The sequence below is a fragment of the Peromyscus californicus genome, unplaced genomic scaffold, assembly GCF_007827085.1.
Source record: "Peromyscus californicus insignis strain IS unplaced genomic scaffold, ASM782708v3 Scaffold_4__1_contigs__length_199733344, whole genome shotgun sequence".
Lineage (NCBI taxonomy): Eukaryota > Metazoa > Chordata > Mammalia > Rodentia > Cricetidae > Peromyscus > Peromyscus californicus.
In genome coordinates, this window is record NW_026294562.1 from 137,177,020 (window position 1) to 137,192,265 (window position 15,246).

The following is a 15,246-nucleotide window of genomic DNA, read 5'->3' on the forward strand; positions in this document are numbered from 1 at the left end:
TAAAACACATTATTGGCAATGCTTATGTGGTTTCTCATAGTCGTCTAGCTGAAGTTTAATTAAGAGAACTGAGTCTGGAAATAGCAAGACAAATCTTGCTTTTGAGAATAATTTCCCTTACAGACTCCAAGGGATTGCACAGAAATTAACTGGCCACAGGGTATGAACTCTGCCCAGGAAAAGTACCCAAACGGGATCCTCTAGTTCTTTCATTCCTCATTTGGTACACAAATAAACGCTTTTACTTTTCTTCCCAGGTCTTCTTTTCCTCTGCTCTTTATTATCCCCACCCCACCCCACCTCCACACATTTATCCTTTGTGTTCCATATACAAATTTTCTAGTTTAAATACTCAGCAAAAACTGTAAAACGTGCCTAAACCGGTGTGCCCTAGAATCCAGCCGTACACTTGCACACTTGCCGAGGAGTTTGGTTCGTGTTTTCTGTTTATATGATTTCATAAACACCATTCGATACTCATTAAAACCGGGGCTGGAGCCCAGAAGAGGCAGCCACCGCCAAGGCCTTCCGCATGCGCAGTAGCCGCGCGGATGCCCCGCCCCGTCAGGCTGACTCCCGGCTGTATCGCCCCGCCTCCGGGACGCAGCGCGCAGGCGATATGACGTCACACGCGCGCCGCTCTTCCTTGCCGATTTTCGCGGGGCGGCTGGGTACAGGCTTTTGGCCGTTACTGCGGGTCGGACACGGCCGGCTCTCCGAGTCCCGGTGACATGCTGCAGAAGCCGAGGGGCCGCGGCCGGCCCAGCACCCAGGTCGATAGGGAGCGGGAGTGGGGAGGCGCTGGCGAGGAGGCGCCCAGCACGTCCCGCGGCACGGGCGGCACGGGCAGCGCGTCCCAGGGCTCCCGCGCCTCCCTGTCGGCCCCCGCCGTGGGGCCGCGCACCCAGAAGCAGCTGGAGCTGAAGGTGGCCGAGCTGGTGCAGTTCTTGCTGATCAAGGACCAGAAGAAGATTCCCATCAAGCGCACCGACATCCTGAAGCACGTGGTGGGTGACTACCGGGACGTGTACCCCAACCTGCTGAGGCTGGCCGCCGAGCGCCTGCAATACGTGTTCGGGTACAAGCTGGTGGAGCTGGAGCCCAAGAGCCACACCTACATCCTTATCAACATGCTGGAGCCCGTGGAGGAGGACGCGGAAGTGAGAGGCGATCAGGGCACACCCACCACGGGCCTGCTCATGATAGTCCTGGGGCTCATCTTCATGAAGGGCAACACCATCACCGAGACTGAGGTCTGGGACTTCCTGCGACGGCTCGGGGTGTACCCCACTAAGAAGCATTTAATTTTCGGTGACCCAAAGAAACTCATTACTGAAGACTTTGTGCGGCAGCGCTACCTGGAGTACCGGAGGATACCCCACACCGATCCTGTGGACTATGAGTTACAGTGGGGCCCGCGAACCAACCTGGAAACCAGCAAGATGAAAGTTCTTAAGTTTGTGGCCAAAGTCCATAATCAGGACCCCAAAGACTGGCCTACACAATACTGCGAGGCCTTGGCGGATGAGGAGAACAGGGCCAGACCTGCGGCTAGTGGTCCAACCACTTCCTCTTGAACTCTTGAGGTGCAGTCTGAGGAACTCCCGAAATCCAGAATAAAAGAACGGGAAAGGGGGATTGGTGAAAGCTTGATTCTGCTAGGCATAAATATCTTGTAGCGTTAGGATGTTGTGCAGGGTTTTGATGTTTTATTATGGTTGGAGCTTTACTTTTTCATTGCTAAAGAGATGGAAGAAAAAAATGCATTGTGTATTGTTTAAAGAGTTATCCAGCTTTCTAAACATTACTGGAAAATTGTAGTATGATGTCAGACATTTACAAAAGAACACTTAGGTAAATTGCTTTGATGCTCTTCCAGAAGAAAAAGAAGCAAGATAGCCATTGTCTCTTAATTACTCTAGTTTTTGGGAAAAAGAAAAGTCTGTTTAAAAATGAAAGTAGAAGTACAATTGTTTTAGCTTCATGTCAACACAACTTTAAAAATACATATTCTGTATGGGTATGAGCACTGTGTGGTTCCAAACAATCTATATGATGTGTTCTCTGACATTTTTATATTCACAATTATTACTGTTACCCTATGAATGCCATTTACGTTTTTTTTTCTATTTATAATAAATACTGTGCTTTTGAGTCAGTTCATCATTATATTTGTTGTTTTCCCTGTTAGAAATTGTGGCTCTTAAGGAAATACTGTTCCAAATGTTTTCGCCATGATGCTAAGGTCAATGATGTTGCAGAGTGTATGAGTGTATATTGGAGCAAGTTGTGAGTCTCAGGTTTATAAAACATTGTCATAGTGATTAACCAGGCCTGTTTGAGAATCACACTGCCAAAGTGCAGATCCTAGCTCAACCTAAGACTTTAACTTGTGTACCTATAGAATGGGCCAAATCCCATATGGAGTGTGCCATTGTGGTGAATAGATGTGGAACTTAGTGTAAAATTCAGCAAAGGGCCTGGTGTGATTTAATCACTTTATACTTTATTTTTACTCTTGATTTTGAGCTGTTCTTTATGTCAGGCTGGGTCACTCCTAAAAGAGCAGTCACGAGTTCTGGGGCTCAGAGGTTCTCCCCATTTTCTTTAGCATATTTGAATAGTTCTTTGAAGAACTTACCATGATGTCTGGTGAGGGCAGCCCAGGCAGACCAGTGTGAACAGGACAACCACAAGATCCCCTGGGCTTTGGGAGGTGTGGCACAGTACAGTGACAGGATGGGTTTTGAGGTCATCTGACCTACTCAGTTTGAATTAAAGGTCAGGCTCGTTCTCTGGGGGTAAGTTCTGAGCTCTGGGTCTCAAATGGAGAAAACAACCTTATGGTGTTGTAAATGAGCCAGCAGAAGAGTTGAGTCTCTTTGAAGTTCTTAATAGTATCCAGCCAAACACAACATGCACTGAGTACAGTTGTTGAGAGTTGCTCTAAGTTCTTCATCAGAGGAGGCAAATACTTTGAAAGGATGCAGGGGAGGGCAGGCGGTTTTCATCAGCCTTGAACTAGAGGTCAATTTGTGGTAGTTAGGAGGCGGGGAGGAGCGAGAGGGGCTACCGATAGTTGATTTGTGTTAATAATAGTGCCCTAGTTTGCTTTCTACCGCTGTGACGAGTACCGTGACCACAAGCAGCTTGGGGAGGTAAGTTTGTTTCAGCTGTATAGTCTATCACTGAGGGCAGTCTGGGCAGGGACCTGGAGGCTGGAAATTAAGCAGAGGCCATGGAGGAGCACTGCTTACTGGCTTGCTCAGCCTGCTTATACAGCTCAGAACCACCTACCTGTCGATGGCATTGCCCACAGTGAGCTGGGCAATCAAGAAGATGCCCCACAGGCCAATCTGATGGCAGCTTTTTCTCAATTGAGGGTCCCTCTTCCCAGATGGCCCTGGCTTGTGTCAAATTGATACAAACAGCACGAGTAGATTGAGAGATTTTAAACAAGGATTAGTTTATCCTTAAGTCCCTCTTTTCTTGGCATGCATTTTATGTCAGCGTGTGAATTACCTCTGCCCACTGGCTCCTGACCTTGCTGAGTCAGGCTTCAGTTGTGCTGTGGTACTTACATTGTCATCTGTACCCATCGTCTCAAAACTGTCATACAATAATGATATCCCAGTTTTCTGAGATCCTCACAGTTTACTGTCAAGTTAGTTTGCTCGGGGTGCTACATTGGAGGGTAAATCAAGCTCTTACATCTTTTCTTTCTCGTCAGATTCCAGGGCTGCATTTCATGCCATTATATGTTTTTAAAACTTTACTTGTATGTGCATGTTCATGACGAATACATGGTTTCCTTTTGTGCACTTTCACAGTTTATGTTAGTGTCCTTGTGTCCTTGATCACAGCTGTTTTCAGCCGGTTTTGGAATTTATCAGTGTAGATGCGTGAGCTAATTGATTCATTTTGAAATCCTTTCGTGAAGGAATGGCAAGACAGGCTCCTCCCAGCATTCTGCTTTGGCAGGCATGTGTGCTACCTCAGGAGTTCAAGCCAGAAGCTAACAGGTATCAGTGATACTTGCCAAATGGCTCTTGAGCACTATCAGGTTACACTTCCACAGGGATCTAGACAGTTTCTATTTTGTGTGTGCCAGTCAGCCCACACTCTGAAACCCTTGTGAGCACTCGGCCTTTATAGCCCTGCCATGGATGTGTCATTAATACTTCACTGTCATTTAGTTTCCTCTTGCCTATAAGTGACATTGCACATCAGCCCGCCTTTTATGCTCCATTCTGAGCATCGAATTTTAAACATCAGACATCTTTCCTGTTGATTGATTTGCAAGAGCTGTTTGTATCTTCAGCACATCAGTTCACGGCTGAATCCAGTTGCAAATACCATCTGCATTTTTGTTTTTGTCGTACACATTTGGTTTTAATGTGTCTTAATTGTTAGCATTGTAATCCCTGTATTTTGTTCTATGCTTTGAAAAATTCTAATCTTAATTATGAAGGTATTATTTTCTTTTTAGAATTTCATACCTGAGTACTATATTGACATCACTGCTACCCTTCCCCCCTCCCCACTCCAATTCCTCCTGTCGACCCCCCCCACACACACACTGTGTGTATAAATGCAGCCTGCTGGAACATTAGGCTGACCAATTGGATTAGACAGTCAATTAGGGGATTCCTCCCTGAAGAAAACTAATTCTCCCTCTCTCAGCCATCATTTACTATCCTGCAGTTCTTCTAGAAGTGAGGCCTTGTGAGATTTCCCATCAGCGTTGGTGTGCCAACTGCTGTGGTCATTTTGGGGGTCATATTGTTAGTATTGCATGGGTGCAGCTTCCCTGTTACACATAGAGGACATGGTCTCCCAGCAGACATCCTGGTCCTCTGGCGCTTACGGTCTTTCTGCCCCCTCCTCCTGTTCCCTGAGCCTGAGGTGTACTGGTTGTGTTGAAGATGTGCCAATGGAGGTTGAACACCCAATGTGCAGCTGTTCTCTGCATTCTGACCAGCTGCAGATTTCTGCAGCCTCTGTCTGGTGCAGAAGGAAGCAGCTCTGATGAGGGGTGAGGGCTGTGCTTGTCTGTGAGTTTAAGGCTAAGTGTTTAGAATGCAGTTAGGAATTACAGTGACTTAAGAAAGGGGCGGGAGTCAGTTCTTGTCTAGGGTCCATGACCTCACCAACCGGAGGTTGTTGGCTGGCTTTATAGTACCAAGCATGAATTCCCTCTCATCTCATTGGGCCTTAAGTTCAGCTAGACAACTATTAGTTATCCCCAAGATAAGAACCACTGCGATTGCACCCTTGGGGATACCTTGCTTTGCTGAGCATTAATACAGTTCATAGGCTTTATGGTTGGCTAGGCTGCTTATTGCTTTTCTCCCTTGGCAGTTTTCATAGCATCTTTGGCTACTACGAACCTAGTCCTTGGGGAGAAGGCTTCCAGGTTAAATCTGGTTCCAGCAACCAAGGGCAGTGACAATAGCATATCGTTAGGCCAGTCTCTTTGACTCCCTTAACCTACAAACAACTCAAGAGGTTTCCCATGTCTGATGCTGGGGGTTTTGTTAGTCTGTGGTTCCGAGAGGAAGCCTTATCACTCCAAGTGGCATAACTCCATTCAATACACATGCATAAATACAATGGCAACAGCCTGTTCAGGCTGGCCTTGAACTCACAGTTCTCTTTCCTTTGCATCCATGTTCTGAGATTACTGGAGTGTGGCATAATGCCTGTGGGAAAAAAAAAATCCAAGTATGTTTTTAAAACTTGTATTTGGAAAATTCCATGTTTGTAAAAGTAGGAAAGCAGTGCAGTCATTTGGCTGCGTGGGTAATTTTGTTCCTGCTGTGTGTGTCTCTGTCCTCATCTCTTAATATCATCTGTACGTATGTTAGATGTGTCTCTGAAGATAGGAATTCTCACAGTGGGACAAACGGTCCCCGTGTTGCCTTTCAGTCGTGTCTGTGTTGCTTCTCTGGCTTTCTTGCTCTTCTGCATCAGACCCCCTTGGCCATGGAAGAGACCCACTGCCATTTGTCTTGTGCTGATTTCTGGCTTTGCTTCACTTCGACTAGAGTGTGTACTTCATATAATTACAGTCTTTCTGTATTTGCTGAGGATTTTCTGTGTGTCTCCTTAGGTACTTTGGTATCTACAGTTTTCTTTGGCTGCCTCTGGTTTCATGATGACAGCCTTGCATGACAAGAAGTGCTCCCTCTCCTTCAAGTTTGGAGAAAATAGAATTGTTATTAATTCTTAAAGTGCTTAAGAGAATTCACTGGGAAAGGAGATGGGGCTGCACTTTCTACCCTTTGCTAGGATTTTGATTTCTGATTGATCTCTTGTGAGTTTATCAGCAGCTTAGACATCTCCTTCCCATCCAAAAGTTTACTTTTATGTGGTGTGTGTGTGTGTGTGTGTGTGTGTGTGTGTATGTGTGTGTGTGTGTGTGTATAAGTAAATGTTCACATGTGTGTCTGTGATGTATATGGTATGTGTGTAGTCGGACCTTTCTCCTGCCTGCCTGTTCCCAAATACCTGGTAGCCGCTTCCCAAATAATGGAGGCTTAATATAAATTGTAAATGATTGGCCAATAGCTCAGGCTTATTACTAACTAGCTCTTACGTGTTAAGTTAACTCATATTCCTTATTACGCTTTGCCACATGTCGGTACCTTTATTAGCATTGCACATTCATTTCCTGCTCTCTCTGCATCTGGCTGGCAACTCTAGATTCCACCCTTCCTCTTCCCAGAATTCTCCTAGTCTGGCTCCTGAGCTCAATCTCTTCCTGCCCAGCTATCAGCCAATCAGCTTTTTATTAGCAAATGACAATAATACATATTCATAGTGTAGGAAAAGATTGTTCTACAGCATATGTGTGTGGTATGTGTTTATGTGGTGTGTGTGTATATGTGGTGTATGTATGAATAAATGTTCACGTGTATGTATGGCATATATGTGTGTATGTGTGGGTGTAGTGTGTGTATGTATGGTGTGTGTATGTGGTGTGTATGTGTTGTGTATGTATGGTGTGTGTTTATATGTAGTGGGTAGCCATTCCAGCTTTGATCTGGAAGTTCCAACCCCCATTGAGACTTCGGCAACTGTCACGCCTACAAGGCGGGGCGAAAGGAGGCGCCTGGGGACCCGAGATCTGGATCGGCGGGCGCTCTCTCTGTTGCTGGACGCTGGACTGGAGAGGTGTACCAAGCAGAGCTCCAGAGAACACCGCTGGACTGCGATACACCTTCCCCAGACTCCGCGACCTACCTATCCCTTAATTTGTAAGTTACGCCATTAAATAAATCTCCTTTTAACTACGTGGAGTGGCCTTAATAATTTCACCAATATTTATATGTGTTTGTATGTGGTGTGTGTGTGTGTGTGTGTGTGTGTGTGTGTGTGTGTGTGTGTGTGTGTGTCCTGTCCTCATTTGCTTCACATTTGGGGGACTGGGTAGTTTTGATACATATGCTTATCGCTGCCTATTTTTATAAACTACCTCTTGTTTTGGCACATTCTGTACTTTTTACGATCCTCGTAGCAACTTTGAAGACGTTAGTGTAGCCTCACTAGCTCCTCCTCTAGTCACCAGATGCATTTTCTTGTGCTGCCCTTTTAAATATTTTTGTCTTTTTACCTGAAGATAGACTTTCTTTGTGACATGGTGTAGATCTCTTTTTAAAAGACACATGCTACACCTTCTCTGGCTGCACATCAAGTATTTAAACCATCATGTTTTAAGATTTTTTTCTACTGCTTCCTCCCTCCCTCCCTCCCTCCCTCCTTTCCCCTCCCATTTCTCTTTCCTTCTGTCTTTATTTTACATCCTGACTGTAGTTGCCCCTCCCTCCTCTCTTCCTAGTCCCTCCCCCTCTCCTCCCTTTTGCTCCCAGCTCATCCACCCTTCCTCCATTTCTATTCAGAGAAAGGCAGCCCACCCATGGCTATCAACAAAACATGGCATATCAAGTTGCAGCAATGCTAAGCACCTCCCCTTGTATTGAGGTTGGCCAGGGCAACCCAGTAGGAGGAAAAGGGTCCCCAAAGCTGGCAAAAGAGTCTAAGACAGCCCCTGCTTCCACTGTTAGGGGTCCCATAAGAAGACCAAGTTACAAAACTGTAACATATATGCAGAGTGCCTAGACCAGTTCCATGCAGGCTCCCTGGTTGTCTGTTCAGTCTCTGTGGGCCCCCGTGAGCCCTGGTCAGTTGACTCTGGGTTTTCTTGTGGTGTCCTTGACCCCTCTGGCTCTTACAATCCTTCCACCCCCTCTTCTGTGGGATTACCTGAGATTGGCCTAATGTTTAGCTGTGGGTCTCTCCATCTGTTTCCATCAGTTGCTGGGTGAAACCTCTCTGATGACAGTTGGGCTAGGCACCAATCTATGAGTGTCACAGAATATCATTAGGCATCATTACACTGACATTTTATTCATTTATTTATTTGTTTGTTTGTTTGTTTTGCCAGTTGTGTTTGGTTCTATCCTACGTCTCTGAACCCTTCAAGCTCTAGGTCCTGGCACTCCAGGGAGTGTCTGTCATTGGTGTGCTCCCTCTCATGGCATGGGTCAGAGGCTGGACCATTCATTGGCTGGCCACTCCCACAATCTCTGTGCCACCCTCCCCCCAGTGTATTGCATAGGTCGAGGGTTATGTGCAGGGAGTGGTGTCCCACTCCCTCCACTGGAAGCCTTGCCTGGTCACAGGAAATGGCCAGTTCAGGCTACGTATCCGCTACTGCTGGAAGTCTTAGCTGGGGTCATCCTTGTAGATTCCTGGGAGTTTCCCTTGCACTAGGTTTCTGCCTAACCCCCAAAATGCACCCCCCTTTTCCTATCATCTCAGTATTCTCCCCTTCTACCGCCCCACCACACCTGATCCCTCAGTTCTTTTAATAATTGCTTCATTTTGGTTGGATGGACTTTCCCAGTGTGCTGTTTTATTCTGTATTACATCCTTTCACTGCTTGTCTTAAATACCCCGTCTTACTTGCATATTTACTTGTTTACTTACTTTTGCTTTTTTGTTTGCTCCTATGGGTGCTTTAACTGTCTGCATGTCTGCACACGTGCCACGTGTGCGTTGCCCACAGAGGCCAGAAGAAGGTGCTAGATCCCTTGAAATCGGGGTTAGAGATGGCTGTGAGGTACCATTGGTGCTGGCAATCAAACTCAGCAGCCAGTGCTCTTAACCGCTGAGACATATCGCCAGACCCTGCCTCGTATCTTTTAATTTTTTTTCAGTGTTAACCATGAAAATTACAGTTGACATTTATATTGGTCATTTTCCTGTTGCTATAAGAAAATATCGGACACTGGATACTTTGATTTATAATTTTGAAGGCAGAAAAATCTAAGATTGAATAGGTCCTCTGGGTTCAGCTTCTGCTAAAAGCATGATGATGAAGGGCATCCTAGAGGCACACGTAAAAGGGGGCATCACCTAGAGAGGCAGGAAGCAGAGGGCAGAGTGACCAGTCCTCTCTTCTAACAATCCACTCTCAATGGAACTAACTAACAAAGGCCTAAGCATCTCCCACCTGGCTCCACCTCCTGAACATCTACCACTTTCTAGGACTGACTCTGAGAACCAAGCTTCGACTCACAACCTTTGGGGCACAACTCACATCCAAACCTTAGCAACACCCTAAGTTTCTGGTCGTTCGTTGGGATTGGTTCCAGCTTGGTATCAGCAGTGTCTATTAACTTTAATTCTTCTTGATGTCACACCCTTGTTATTACATCTTTCAATATTGTGTAACCATTGACTTGTTTAATACATTTGCCTATTATTTCAACCAAGAAACCAAAAGAGAAATAATAGACTAAAAACCCAATTCTCCTTTTAAAATAGTATGTTTAGTTTTAAAAAACAGGGATCTTCACTTCCTTATATGGCTTTAGCTAGTTTCTAGTATGTTCTCATTTCAGGTAAAGGGTCCCTATGATATTTCTTGTCGACCACGCCCTCCTGCTTTGAGCACCAGCTCTTATTTATTTGGAAGCATCTTCCTTTTGCCTCCAATGTAAAGGCTAGATTTGCAGGATGTATTCTGGGTTGACAGGCTTTCCTCTGTTTAGAACTTTAAACCTATCATCCCACTCCCTGTAACCTACATAGTGTCTAAAGAAGAGTCAGCTACTGTTTAGTAAGAAGTTTCATCTTGCTCTTTGCAAGCTTTTCTTCACAACTTCGGACTTTGCTAGCTTGGTTACAGTGTGTTTAGTTGTTGGTCTCTGAGTTTCTCCTTCCTTGAGTCCCTGAGGCATCTGCAGCAAGCTAACATGTGTCTTCATCAAATACCAGGAGATTTTAGCCATGAGTCCTTCAGATTCGTCTTGGCTTTCTCTGCTTCCCCTTGACCAGCCGTCAGTTGAGTACACCTGAGGTTAGTAGTTTCTGTAGGTTTCTTGGCTTCTCTTTACTCCTTTCTTTTTCCTTCCTTGTGCCCAGGCTAGCCCCTGCTTCCCCGCATCGCACTCCCTGCTTCTTACAACAACTCAAGTCCACAGCCAGACTCCTTGTGTCTCCATCCAGTCATGTCGCTTTCCACCTGCAGTTTCTGTCTCTTTCCTTTTTGTTTCCCCGTGTGTTGACATTCAGTCCTTCTTCTCTGTCATTTCCCTGATTTCCTTTAGTTCCATGCCCAGGGTTTCCTGTAGCACTTTCAGAATAGTGAAGATTTTTCATTGAAAGTTTTTTCAACTAAATCCCCATCTGAGCTGTCTCAAGATGTTTTCTGTGGCTTCTTTTCCTGTGACTATCCGTATTTTGCTGTTTCTTCCTATGCTTTGTACATTTTTGTTGGCACTTGGGACCCTTGAATCAATATTCAGTAACGGTTAGCTGGCTAGCTCTACCCAGATAGCATGTAGGGATGGGAAATATGTCCTTCGGGTACTGGGCTTTGGCAGTGTTTGAATTCTTAAGTTTTTGAGGACAGCCGCAGTCGCAGCAGTAGCAGCAGGTGGCGCCCTCTACTGTTAACATCTTGTGTAGGCCTCAGGTAGTGGGGCTCTTATCTCTACAAGTGTTAGCACTCTTGGGTAGCTCCAGGTAGATGGGATTTCTCTGCCTTTGCTAGCAACCATTGGTGCAGCTTCTGGGCAGGCCATAGGTACTAGAATTGCTCAGCCCTTAGGATTCCTCAGCCCTGGATAGAGACCAATGTTATAGCTCCTAAACCCGGTGTGGGGTGGGGAGTGGGGTTTTGACATCCTTGCGGGAAGTCTTCACAGCTCTCTGGGACTCTCCTAACACCAGGGCCTGCATCTTATCTTCTCTCTTTCCAGCCTTCTGACTTTCAGCCTCAGCTTCCTACCCTCTTCTTTTCACCCCTCTTGTCCCTCATGGCGGCTTTCTGGGACTGTTCAGCTGCCTCTTGTTGCTGTGACTGTTGTTGTAGCTGCCGCTTTCAGGAGAGGTCTGTGGCTGCTCTTAGCTGCTGCCACTGTCCAGCGGCTCTGCATCTTTTGCAGCTGCCAAGGCGGCCAGGTACTCCAGTGCTTCTACAGTGTGGCCTGCTCATGGCTCTGCCCTGCCTCTTCTTCAGCTCTGAAGTAGGTAGCTAGCCTGACGCTTCTGCAGCGTGGTGTGCAACCAGCTCAGCTCTGCCCCTTCTCCAGAAGCCAAACAGCTGGCCACTGGCTAATCCTGCGGCTCTGTGTGCTGGTGCCCACTCTGACTGCCGGTGCTGCCCCGTTGCCTCCGCCCTCACCACCCGTCCACTCGTTCTAATGCTGCGTTCTTCGTTGCTTCTTCCTGCGCGTCACCGACACAGCATGCTCCACTTAAAGTAGGCAACAAGAGAAGCTTTTACTGGACCCAATGTTGCAACAGCAGGGGAGGCAACAAGAAGACGTCCCCAGCTACTCACCAATCTGCTAAATAGCCTGATGGGACAGTCAGAGGCAAGATCTGTGCACCAATCACAGCAAACTTCTCATATGGATAAGGATTGGCGCTTGCACCCATCAGAACATTGTCTCTTTTGTACCGATCACAATAATCCTATTAGGCCACCAGAAGTGTCCCTCCTCTGGCCTAGGGGGGAAAAGGCTATCTAGAGTTCACCAAGGCTTATGATAGCAAAAAAGTTGGGTATCAATCGTTTAAAACAGTCATGACTGGGGCTGCATCTTCAGGAGACAGAGCAAGGCAGCTGTGATCTTCATGTTTCTTCAAAATGTCCCTGGAGTGTTCAAAATGGCCAGTGTGAGCATCAGGGTGGGATGGATGGCTGTTTGACTGACAGCCCTTTTGCTTGGGGAAGCCAGAGGAGCAAGGGGGAGTCCAGCAGCTGCTAAGTATGGTCAAATTGACCACTCTGCAATTCTTTTCTTATTTATAGGAAATGAACATCAGAATGAGCACTTACAATATAAACCTAGCTTATGATTGACACTGAAAGTTATCTTAACAGTGTTCACCACCTGCCCAGTGTCCCAGGGAAGGGTCTATTCCCTCATCTGTTTTGATTTCCAAATACTATGGTAATCAGAAATCATTCTTAGAAATAATAACTGAACAGCGAGAAAGGAGCCCAACTACACAGAAGAGAACCTGTGGGTTTACAAGGCCATACTTTTGACTGTTCCTGGTAGAATGCATTCTAAAGCTGCAAAAGAGATCTCCATCTTAAATTGTCTCCATGGTGTGTTTTTGTGGTTGGAAGGGCATTGCTATTTTGAGGCTGTTTTGAAGACAAAGGATTCTGGCATGGTTTGAAGGATTTAGACCTAGAACTGATGGGTTAGGTTAAACCACATAGATTCCAATTGGATTCAGAAATGTCAGTTGCATGTCTGGCAACTGGAGATTGAAAATAATGATCACCTAAAGAGTAGAGAACAACTTGAGCAAAAACTAGTGGCATCTAAATCTTGTTTCCATTGGAAGGTACCCACACTGTTCCAGAGCAGAGGCAGGGAGTGTGTAAGGTGGTCCTGGAGCCCCCAAAGATCCAGGAAGCAAGAAAGAAGTTGAAGTTCATAGGCCCCAAGTAGACCCTAAGGGTCAAGGGGTCAACTTGAGAGTACTGTGATGAAGGTGATTGAAACATGTTCATTGAGTTTAGATCCATGGTTCCTAATGATACACTGCACTGCACACACACACACACACACACACACACACACACACACACACACACATCAAACCAAATCAAAGCACCCATTAGTTATCCTTACAGAATGCTCAGAAACAGGCTTTAAACATCATAACAAACATAGGTTGAAGATGATAAAACTCATTATTTCAAGAGGGAATCAGGACATTGCCCAGGCATTTCTAGTAGAAATTCAAACACTGCAGACATGTGGGCTGTCAGTAATCCTGAAATACACTTAGAGGTAGATGTGAAAGTTGCTGGTAGCCATGGGTGACAATTAGTTCCATGCCACCAGACAAAATTTCTTTACATTTGTCTTGCCAGGAGTCATGTGCACTAATGTCCATCTTCCGTCACTCGGAATGGTTTAAAATGGCATAATGACGATGATGGACAAAGTAGATCAGAGGGCACACTTGGAACCATCAGCAATTAGTGCTTTTCACCTGCTTTAAAGTTTTTATAAGGCTTCCTGATACTCCCCCTGCTTTGGGTCATATTAGTTTAGATTACTCTTGATCCCAAAGAGGTGTACTGGGGGACTCAGCCTGATTATCCACGCTATGGGGCTGATGAATTGTTTTTTTCTGTAAATTTTGAGGAAAAACCACGAAGGTGGAAACCCATAGATTTAGGATTTGCCCAGCATTTGGGAGGCAGGGGAGGAGGATTGTGAATTTGAGGCTGGAATGGGATATGCAGTGAGACCCTATCTGGAGAGGAGAAGAGAAGAGAGGAGAGGAGAGGAGAGGAGAGGAGAGGAGAGGAGAGGAGAGGAGAGGAGGGAAGAGTTCATTAATTCTTACACCATATGAACCTCCACTATATCTTGTGTAACCTGACTCAAAGCATGGAAAATAGAGACAAGTGAGGCAAGATGATCATTCTAGAACTTGATTCTAATAAGTCTTTAATTCTAATATGCATGACTACAGTACTTCAGTAATATTTACAAAAATGGCTCGCAATTCTTTAGAAATACACACTGAAACATTTAAGGATGAGATTATATGGATTTCATTTGTGGCAGAATATTCCCCAGGGGAGAGGCAGTGAAGAAGAGCTGACCCTGAGTTGGTTGATTATTTAAGATGGCTGATGAGTACCCAGGGCCTCTTTATACTTTTCTCTTTTGCACATGTACAAAATTTTCCACACTAAAAACTAAACAAAATCAATTTAACATCCTTCTAATCAATACACTCCTTTCCTCAATTTTGTTTAATAAGTTCTGGCATGTTCCTATTGAGCGTCTGGAATGCATAGTATTTTCAGGTTTAGCTCCTAAAATTTAAATCATAAGTTCCAAAGAAATTCCTGGTAACTCGCTGTGGCTTTCCAGTGTTCTCACATTTGTTATTTAGGGTACCGTGAAGCTGCCGTCTTGAGAAACAATCACATTTTCCTTCAAAGCATATAAACATTGTTTGTGTAATTACTTCATCAAGCCAAAGTGTTTGTAAAGCCAAGTCATTTTCCCTCCAAGCCTCGCCGAGTGGGTAATCAATTTGTGTTTGGTCTGCTTCCAGATCACCTTCTTTATGCTGCTCTCTGCAGTGTGTGTGATGCTCAACCTAGCCGGCTCCATCCTCTCCTGCCAGAACGCCCAGCTCGTCAGCTCCCTCGAAGGCTGCCAGTTGGTGAGTAGTGCAAGGCAAACTTTCCGTAAAGGTCGGAGGCTCGGATATGGCGGGAAGACATTTAAGGGATAATTGTACTGTGTTCTTCAAGTCTCAGAGAAATATGTATTAATTCGTTAGCTTTTCAGTTGCTTAAGGAATTTCAGTCACAGTGGTTTATTTCTGTGGATTCTCCTGACTAAAACTTACTCTTGTAAATTATCCCCCCCCCCACCCCTTTTTTGAGTCAGTATCTCACTTATATAGCTATGGCTGGCCTGGAATTCATTATGTAGACCTGGATGGACTCAAACTTTTGAAAATGTTCCCACATCTGCCTCCCAAGTGGTGGGATTACAGATATACCCTTATTGCAGTTAGCTCCAGCCTCTCTCTCTCTCTCTCTCTCTCTCTCTCTCTCTCTCTCTCTCTCTCTCTATCTCTCTCTCTATCTATCTCTCTCTTGCGTGCGCGCGCGTGTGTGTGTATGTGTGCCTGTGTATATATGAGTATATATTGTGTGCCTCTGTGTGTATATGA

General features: G+C 45.5%; 2 protein-coding genes across 6 annotated transcripts in view; both read left to right on the plus strand.

Annotated features, from left to right (window-relative positions):
- Entrep2 (endosomal transmembrane epsin interactor 2) overlaps positions 1 to 15,246 on the plus strand; it is a 426,837-nt gene that overhangs the window by 298,865 nt on the left and 112,726 nt on the right. For 4 of the 5 annotated variants that reach the window (XM_052761568.1, XM_052761570.1, XM_052761569.1 and 1 more), the window contains one exon: positions 14,617 to 14,727. The exons of the other annotated variant lie outside the window; for it this stretch is intronic. In XM_052761568.1, coding sequence (XP_052617528.1) covers positions 14,617 to 14,727 — 111 coding nt within the window. The remainder of the gene's footprint in view (positions 1 to 14,616; positions 14,728 to 15,246) is intronic. 5 annotated transcript variants of the gene reach the window in all.
- On the plus strand, positions 615 to 2,158 carry Nsmce3 (NSE3 homolog, SMC5-SMC6 complex component). Its single transcript, XM_052761573.1, has one exon. It carries the CDS (start codon positions 732 to 734, stop codon positions 1,575 to 1,577), a length of 846 nt encoding a protein of 281 aa, XP_052617533.1. The 5' UTR covers positions 615 to 731; the 3' UTR covers positions 1,578 to 2,158.

Bases quoted from the DNA above. Each gene is read 5' to 3' on its own strand.
- Nsmce3 (XM_052761573.1), top strand. From the start codon at position 732: ATGCTGCAGAAGCCGAGGGGCCGCGGCCGGCCCAGCACCCAGGTCGAT.